The 8,519-nt window shown below is 46.6% G+C and overlaps 1 protein-coding gene across 7 annotated transcripts in view; it reads left to right on the top strand.

Annotated features, from left to right (window-relative positions):
• RECQL5 (RecQ like helicase 5) overlaps window positions 1-8,519 on the top strand; it is a 36,092-nt gene that overhangs the window by 25,281 nt on the left and 2,292 nt on the right. For 4 of the 7 annotated variants that reach the window (XM_005503070.4, XM_021288465.2, XM_065034091.1 and 1 more), the window contains exons 9-17: window positions 2,335-2,562; window positions 3,752-3,851; window positions 4,061-4,097; window positions 4,852-4,910; window positions 5,054-5,130; window positions 5,604-5,697; window positions 6,167-6,307; window positions 6,768-7,441; window positions 7,655-7,733. In XM_005503070.4, coding sequence (XP_005503127.2) covers window positions 2,335-2,562; window positions 3,752-3,851; window positions 4,061-4,097; window positions 4,852-4,910; window positions 5,054-5,130; window positions 5,604-5,697; window positions 6,167-6,307; window positions 6,768-7,441; window positions 7,655-7,733 — 1,489 coding nt within the window. Of the gene's footprint in view, window positions 1-2,334; window positions 2,563-3,751; window positions 3,852-4,060; window positions 4,098-4,848; window positions 4,911-5,053; window positions 5,131-5,603; window positions 5,698-6,166; window positions 6,308-6,767; window positions 7,442-7,654; window positions 7,734-8,519 lie in introns of all 7 variants that reach the window. The other 3 variants (XM_021288464.2, XM_065034090.1, XM_005503071.3) reach the window with 1 other exon arrangement.

Genomic DNA, 8,519 nt, shown 5'->3' with positions numbered 1-8,519 from the left:
GCTTGTGTGAGTTGAGAGGTTTTCCCACCACATGTTAATGCATAACCAACCCTGTTTCAGGACCTCTTGTGTTCAGTTAAGCATTAATCCAGTGGTTACCCCCAGCATCCCCGTTGGAAACTCTGGTTTTGGCCTTTTGACTTTGATTACAGGACTGCAATCTTAGTTCTGCAACTGAATTTCCATTATGACCCAACTCATCGGCACCAACGGCTGAAGTGGAGCTGACTTGGGTAACCCTGCAGGAAGATGACGGCAGGTTACAGGAGGCTGGGTTAAAATGCCCTGGCTTTACAAACTGGATGGGTTAGAAACTAGAACCTCTCTAAATCCCAGGGACTTCAGCGCAGATCTCTGCTTTCACCAAACCTGCCTTGGGGCACCTCTCGTGTTCACATTAAGGGACAGAGGTGTGTGTGAATGTCCCTGGTGAGCAGGCTGTAGGAGAGAGGAGAGGGCTTGACCATTAATTACTGTGTGCCTCGCTTAACTCTAATTCAGATCAGCGCGTGCGAGAGAAAGAGACGTGGATTAATGAGAATGCCTGCCTGTTTTCTTTTGGGGAAACAAAAAGCTGACTTGCAGCTCGCTGACATTTCTGTAGTCACGTTGCATTGGCAGGACAGGCAGCGCCAGCAGCTCTTTTGGAAAGGAAAGACAAGGGGATCAAATGTGTTGTCCCCATCCCGGTCCCCCCACCCTTCCCCACCATGTGAAAGGAGCTCTTTGAGCGCAAGAGGAGCGCGAGTCAGTGCGGCTCCGCAGGGGGATATAAAGCCAGCTTTGTCGCAGCCCTCTCTGGGTTTTCAGTGCCCTGGACCATGCGGTGCAACCTCACCCTCTTGCACCCTCCTCACCTGAGCAGCGCCAGGTCCTTGGCGCTTGAGCACACACGTTTCATGGCTCTGGTGACAGTAGTTTGTAACCTGCTGCTTCACGTGCTCTTCTGCTTGGTAAATGAGCCTCCCGGGCCGTGGGAATGAGGGAGCCAGCTGCTGCTGCAGCCCCTTGCAGGGTTTGTTTGTGATGCTGTGGGAGAGACATACAGTTCTGTTCCCCCCAGATCCAAGCACGCACACAAGTTAAGAAGCAAACTGCATTTCTTAGATCTCTGGCAAGTTCAGACATGTCTCAAAGGGTTTAAAATAAGAATAAATGAAGTGCTCACTCAGTTTACCCCTCTGTGACCCACTTTTTGCAGATAAAGCTGGTAAACCATCCAGGGCACTCCTTGGTAGAGAAGAAAAATCTCCACTTTGTTCTTCCTTGCAGTAAAATAATTATCTTCTAAAACAACTCTTGTTGCTGCTTGGCTGCAGGATTTGATTTCCAAATGCCTGATGAAGTGTTTCTGTGTATCTGGTATCAGCATTTTGATTAAGAGACAACTGGCCACCTCTGCTGTGAAACGCAAGTTCTAAAAAGCTCCTCTAAATTCTGTCTGCTTTCTTAAAAAAGAAAGTAAAGTAGTAACTGCCTGGTTCTTCTAGTGAAATCAGTGTCTTCACTGGTTTAAGTTAGGGAGTGTTCTAGAAGAGAAATTACTTCCTGCCTGTATTGCTAATGAGCATGTATCTGTCAGCAGACTCTTATTTTTACATATCCAAAAGCACTGATGTCTGCCAGAAATGTTTTGAAGATTCCTGGAAGAATCTAATCATCTTCACATGGCTGGTTTGCAAAGGCTGGTAGAGCTGGTTGTGCAATACTTGTGGGCAAACTCACTGCTTTTCATGGGTTTAGGACTCTACTCCAACTTTGGCTGCTGATCGGAAGGTTGTATTAGCAGATCAAGACCCAGGCTGTATTATCTGAGTAGTGCTCCCTTGTGACCTCGGTCTGGACTCTGTTTCTGTGACTTAACTGACATTCCTGTTTCTTCCAATGTAGATTTCTTCACCTTCAAACCATAGACAATAAAATTAGAAGCTCTGCTGTGTGAAACATAGAGACGTGCTCTGAACTCTGAGGTGTAGGGATCAACAGGACCTCTTTATATATTTATCCTAGAGCCACTCTAATTGGACATGGAATATATTCGGGCAACGATGCAGAATTAATAACTGCATATTTCATCCACCGTGCCTTTTGCATATCTCAAAGATCTGAACGCATTTAGCAGAAGAGGTTGACACCACTGTTTGTTTTACATGTGGGAAAGTGGTGGCAAAGTGCCAGGAACAGAACCCCAGTTCTGCTCCAGGGCTTAATCCCTGTGATTCCCGGTGGAATACACGTTCTCTGCAAAAAAAATATTCAAGTCTGTTTTATTTGGAGGGTGGGGTTCTTGTCAATAATAATAATGACCAGACCATTTTCCCTTTTGTTTCCTAGATGTCGCCATGCTGCCATAGCAAAGTACTTTGGAGATGTCACCCCACCTTGTAACAAGTGCTGTGATTACTGCAAGAACCCTGGGGCGGTGAAAAGGCAACTGGAGTCACTGGAGCGCTGCACCAACAGCTGGAGCAAAACCTGCATCGGGCCCACAGGTTCCTCCCGGGACAACTATGACCCAGAGCTGTACGAAGGCGGGAGGAGAGGTTGCAGAGGTTTCAGCAGGTCTGTACTTGGTAGCTCAAACTCAGCTTATAGGGGCTATCAGAGAGAAGAGAGCATCTCCCAGCTGCAGGCCCAGCCACTCCTATTTTCAGCACATGTTTCTGTGTGGTGGTATTTTCCTGCAACTTCCTGGCAGCAGGAGCTGGAATTTCATTTTCCACACGCTTTGGCAGCCTTGATCCCATTTGTGTCCCAGAGAGCCAAAAGCTGTTTTGACTGACCTAAGAATTGCCCCCCAATAATGTAATTGGTTCAAGAAACTAGCCTGAAATTTTTTGAAGGCGGTAAAGTGCGCTCAGCCCATTCAGAGTCACAAGGATCAAAAATGTTTAAATTGAGACCAGTGTGACAGCAAAGTATGACATGATGCAGAGTTCATTCCTGACTTAGTGCGGCTGCTTGTGGGCCAGCAGGCTGGGGGGCCACTGACGGGACTCACTCATCACAGAGGATGTCATGAAGTGCCCGTGTCAGCTGCTTCTGCAGATTGCCAAATTTTAGTGTTTCCCTGTCAGGCTGACAGCAAAAGGAAGATGTGCAGTGGGAAACATAATTCATTCTGTAAAACGCTTGGCAGCGCGGAGGTGACAGCTTCTCTTCCTCCTCGTTCTCTGGCTGACTTGCGGTGATTGTGCAGCTCTGCCAGGGTGCACGTTCCGCTGCCCGTGGAGCTCTGCCAGGGTCACAGCGCTGTCGGCTGCCCAGCCCTCTGCTTTACCTTAACCAGCTCCACACCGGCAGCTTTGTTCTTCAGGCAAGTCCCGCTGAGTCTGAGGAAAATGGTGAATGTGTGACCTTAGCCTGTGTTTGATCTCAGGACCTGAGAAGACATGGCCAGTGCTGTTGTACAGCACAATGTGTGACACTCGATTTATTGAACCTCTCCATGATTTGTAGCTTTGCCTTGGAAGGAGCTCTCCATTCTCAGAACAATAGTTATGTTACTACTTCGTGCTACTGCTTACTAATTTATGGGATTAACAAATCCCATTAATTTTTGGAGGACACTCAGTGCTGTCCAGGTTGAGGAATGATAGCAAAACTAAAAGCTAAGACTTGTTCAGTAAAGATGTGTAGAAATATTTTGTACAATAAATTCTGTGGTGATCTAGGCTTTCCAAAGCCCATCCCCCAGTTAATGCTGCAGCTACAGAAATGTTTGTTCCTCTTGTTTTCCTGCCTTATCTAGTTATGATGAAGAAAGCAGTGGGAATGGGGATGAAGCCAATGAAGAGAGTCGGAAGCGGGAGTGGAACAACTTCTACAAAAGGCAGATGAGTCTGCGCAAAGTGAGTTTGTATCCATTTGTCAGAGATTCTCACTGGTTTGAGTCTCGTCCTTTGCCTCTTTTACCACATTTTGGTGCCTTTTTAGTACCTTTGTAACTTCAGCATAATTTTTCCCTGGGGCAGGGGTATAAAATGTGTCTTTTGTGCTTCTAGACCTGCATGTGTGTTACAGGAATAGAAATGTTTGAGCGATCTTTGTTTTCTTCCAGGGCAAAGAACCAGAAAAGGAAGATTTTGTTCCTCCAAGTAAATATCTTCTTTGATTTATAGTGGGTTTTCTTTGGGAGAAGGAAGTTTTATATTTTGCAGCTGTGTGTAATTTATATAGCATCAACACTGGAGGTATCAGTCCCTAGGCACAGAGGTTAGGCTTTTGGCTGGGAAAGCTTGGTGGGAGGAGATGGATCAGAGCTTAGCTTTCATTGGGGTGAAAATATGGAATGCATCTTTCTGAACAACTTTTCCAAATAAGCAAGAGAGAAGGAAAACTCTGTCTGACCTGACTTTGTAGGCCATTTCTGCAGTGGTTATGGAGCATTATTCTTTTGGGCTGTAAGGAAACTGCTGAAGAACTTTGCCATTTGTAACTGTGCTACTTGGGGCGCTGTCTAGCAACACAGTTCTTACATTATTGTAAAAGAATAGCTGGTAGTTCATGTTACTCTATTCAGCCTCTTTGTTTTAGTTGGTATTGTGGGGAGCAGAATAGAGTTATGTTTAAGAGCTGGGATTTCTTGAAAGAGGGTTTTCCTGAGCTGTTAGTAATGAACTGGCAAAGTAGACATTCTTATCCAGAGAGGGAAAATCTCACTTCTGCCTGCTCTTTTGGAGACAGCAGCTTCTCCAGGTAAGAAGGGTGACCATAGTGGTCCTTGGGGAGACTGCAGGGAGGAGCAGGCCAAGCGGTACTGGACTGGCACCCTCCCAGTGCCAGCTGAGATGTTCTCCACCAGCCCCAGCCCTGCTGTGATGCCTTTTCCAAATGTCTCTTGTGCGGTAGGTTCAGACTGCCCCTTGAAAGATGCCTCCAGCAGGAGAATCTCGAAGCTCACAGTGAAGGTAAGAAAGGCTGGTTAACATTCAGTCTTGTTGACTCGCAAAGAACAACAGAGCTTCTGCCTGCCCTGTACTTCTTCAGGGCTGGAAATCCGAGGGGCACTGTGACTTCCGTAGAGCATGTCTGAGTATCCCATGTTTCCTAGGGACGGGAACACTGCTTGAAGATGCTGGAAGAAGCTTTGAGCACCAATCAAAAGGTTCCAGCAGCAGGAGGAAAAGGGTATGAGAGAACAGGGGTAGCATATTGAGTGCCTTAACACAGGGCCTGCTCTTCCCTGAGCAACATTACCACGCTCAGAGAATGCCTTTGTAAGCTATTGGGTGCAAGTACACAGTTCCACTTAACAGCATTTTTCTTGTAGTGTCATTCAGGATCAGATATGAGCATTCCTGTGTCTGATTCTGCTACATCAGCTTGAATCCTAGGAGTGGCAATTCTTCCCTGTCCCACAAGATGGGGATAGTGTACTTCTCAAAGTGAGCAGCTGGATAAGAGGACTTCGATTTAAAACTGTTTTCACCAGCCTTTCCATTCTCTCGCAATTCACAACTGCATCCCGTAGGACTTTAATGGAAGTTATCACTTAGAGGGAGTGAATTTTGTACTTTCTTTGGGGGATGCTTAAGCATTAGTGTTCCCTTTGCAGACATAGAAGTGTGTCTTGCCAGAAATCACCCCAGCCTTTGTTACAGGTCAGACCTTCATGCCTGTGCTGTGGAGCTGGAGTATGAAGCTTTCCGGAGCAGTAAAATGGCCAACTCATACAAGGCAACTGTGCTAAAGAAGGTAGGGCCTTACCCCTGCTGTCATTCCCTTGAATGTAGTGTGGCCTCAGCTCGACGCAAAGATAGACTAGAGTTTGTCTAGGAAAGATGGAGAAATGTTGCTTTGCCTTGGATATCTTCCAAATCTTTCTTCTTGGTTTTGTTTCCAGGAGGGCCCAGAATCATGTTGGTTTCACATCTTTGTTGGCTTTACAGGCTCTGGAAACCTTACCCACCAGTGCAAGCTTATCCAGATATCCTCTGGGTCTAGCAAGAAAGTGAATGGGGTTCCTCACCCTGTCGCTGACAATAGAGAAGCCTGGGTTTAGGTTATCTGGTTGCCATAAGTCTCTTTGAAGGTGTTTCTGTTCTTGTGATAAGTGTCTCTCCAGGGGAGACATTTTTTTTGCCACTGTGGCTTTTAGTGTGTGCAGAGGCAGCAATGCATAAAGATTTCTGGCCATTATAGAATATTTCTGTTCTGTTTTCAGGTAGCAGAAATCAACAAAGCCTCAAAACAAGGAGAGCTGTTCTCAGTCTTTGGGTCTGGAACTGGTGACAACAGCAGCTTGGAAACAAAATCTGGGTGTCCAGCAGAAGAGGACTACCTCCCTGCATCCCAGGTGTATTCAGTGAGTACAGGCGGGATAGACAAGAAGGGAGTGGTGTGCTTTGTCTGCTTTTTTGTGATGTTATTTTAGGTCCTTTGTGTGGCCATAGCTGTATATTTCTACTGGAATTTCTTTCCCTGTCTGTCCTTTGGTTTTGGAGTGAGATCAGCTTGTCATGCTGGTTCCTATTAGCGAATATAATCTATGTCCAGGCCATACATCAAATAAGTTTTTCTTGCCTTTGCTCTAACCGAGGATGCTGTCTGTTTCCTTACTGCGGGCCTATGACTTTAACCTAATCTATTTCCCTGGTGTCTCGGGCAATGATTATGACGCTGAGTCAGTTTTAGAGCCTTCCCCAGCTTACCGCTGTACACACTGGAGCATTGTATACAGAAACTTGGCTCCTTTCAGGGTTCTGCACACAGGGCTTCCTTAATGCTCTCACATCCCAAATTTCTTCTTCTCTCTTTCTCCCAAGTTCAAACCCAAGCGTGTGGGAGCAGGATTTCCAAAGAAATCCAGCTTGTTCCAGACAGCTTCAGAACTGCTGAAGATCCAGGAGGAGAGCGATGCAAAGCCTGTCAGAAAAGAAGTCGATTGTCTAAATGGGCAAGACAACAACAGCTGCAGTCTGGAACTGGACACCAGAAACCCTGTTCTCCAGAAGAAAGAAGTAGAAACCAAAGCAACGTGTGAGAGTGCTGGGGTAGAAGTGCTCCTTCCAGAACAAAAGGGACAGAAACCCAGTCCAGACACAAAAGCTGCCCTTTGGGATAGCCCTACTAAGAAGTCCAAACCTAGCAAGAAGCAGCAAAAGCTCGCAGAAGCGGCTAAAAAAGAATCACAGGATATCTCAAAATTCTTCTCCCTCCCCAAAGGTGGGTCCAAAGCCAAAAGTTGCAGCTCAGCAAAGGAAGATGGCCATTCTGCAAGCACACTACCTCAGGTTTCTTCTCAAAGCATGTGTCAAGAGAAACCAATGCCTCAGGAAAACAAAGATGTCTCTGGAGCAGGTGTGACTGTACAGTCCCAGATAGAGAATGAAGAGCTGGGACAGACAGAAGTAACACTGCCTGAGAGAGAAGAGGATTTTAAGATGCAGCAGGCTGCTGAATCTCTACTCCTTCAGGAAGAAATTGATGCAAAATCCAGGTAAAGTGTCCACCTCTCTGCCCCCACTGTTGCCCTGTTAATGAGCTGTAGGGCCCTACCAGCCTTGTCCTGGAAACTGGGAATCTCTATTACATCTCTAGGCTGGTGAGGCTTGTTCTGCCATGGAGAGTCTTGTGGCTGCTGACAGTGAATGTAGTGATATCTTCACTGTGGAATGATTAAAATTGGCCTTCTCTCTGCTCTTCCCACTAGTGTTGCTGAAAAAGTCACAGAAACTGAGCTAACTGTTATTGGGGAAGGTGATTGTGGGAAGCGACCAGGATCAGATGAGGTAAGACATTAACAGATGCTGATTTCCTCTTATTTCTTCTGCTCACCTTGTGCCAGGTTTCTCTCTGGGAGTGATGCTCCTGGTCTGAACTTCACCCGATAGCGTTATTTATCTGGGGAGGGCCCAGCTGCAATTGCAGCAGAGAGGAGAACCGTAGTTGCGTTGTGCTCCTGGTGTCCCTGTCACCCACTGGGCCAGTGCCAGGAACTCGGACCACAGTGGAAAACTTCCCCTCCACTCTGCTTTGTTTCCTCTTCTCTGCAACGCACATGACTGTAACCTTTGCTGGTGACTTGCCTGGAATGACTCTCTCCACCCCCTCTCGATCTGTAAATAACTATAATTAGCAAGTTGCTCACAAGCCAAGGGAATAAGCACAGGCCGGTGGCCGACGGGACTGCTCAGCAGCAAACTGTGCTCAGAGCTGCCTTTGCGATTCAGTCTCTGGTTCTGCATTTGGCACCTGGGACTGCCCGGTAGCCGTCTCTGCTGAACAGGGCAGTTTGCTCATTACTCTTTCAAACCGAGCAGGAGTGTGGCACTACTGAAGTGGCTGATTCTTTCTGAGAGATGTATTCTCAGCAGGCATCCTGGGAAATCTTTTCCTGTCAGTTTTTCCTGTATAGGGTAGGGCCTAGCAATTAGCTGCCCTAATAAGAGCATAGGTTAATTCTAGATGTGTTAGTCCTAAAGGGTTTTTTTCTTTTGTGAGGGAAACTGTTATGTGTACACAGCAAAATGGGTTACAGAGATTCCTTGCATGTATTCACTGTAGGGAGAGCCTGT

Source organism: Columba livia, chromosome 18 (assembly GCF_036013475.1).
Source record: "Columba livia isolate bColLiv1 breed racing homer chromosome 18, bColLiv1.pat.W.v2, whole genome shotgun sequence".
Classification (NCBI taxonomy): Eukaryota; Metazoa; Chordata; class Aves; order Columbiformes; family Columbidae; genus Columba; species Columba livia.
This window is presented reverse-complemented; position numbering and strand designations above follow the sequence as displayed.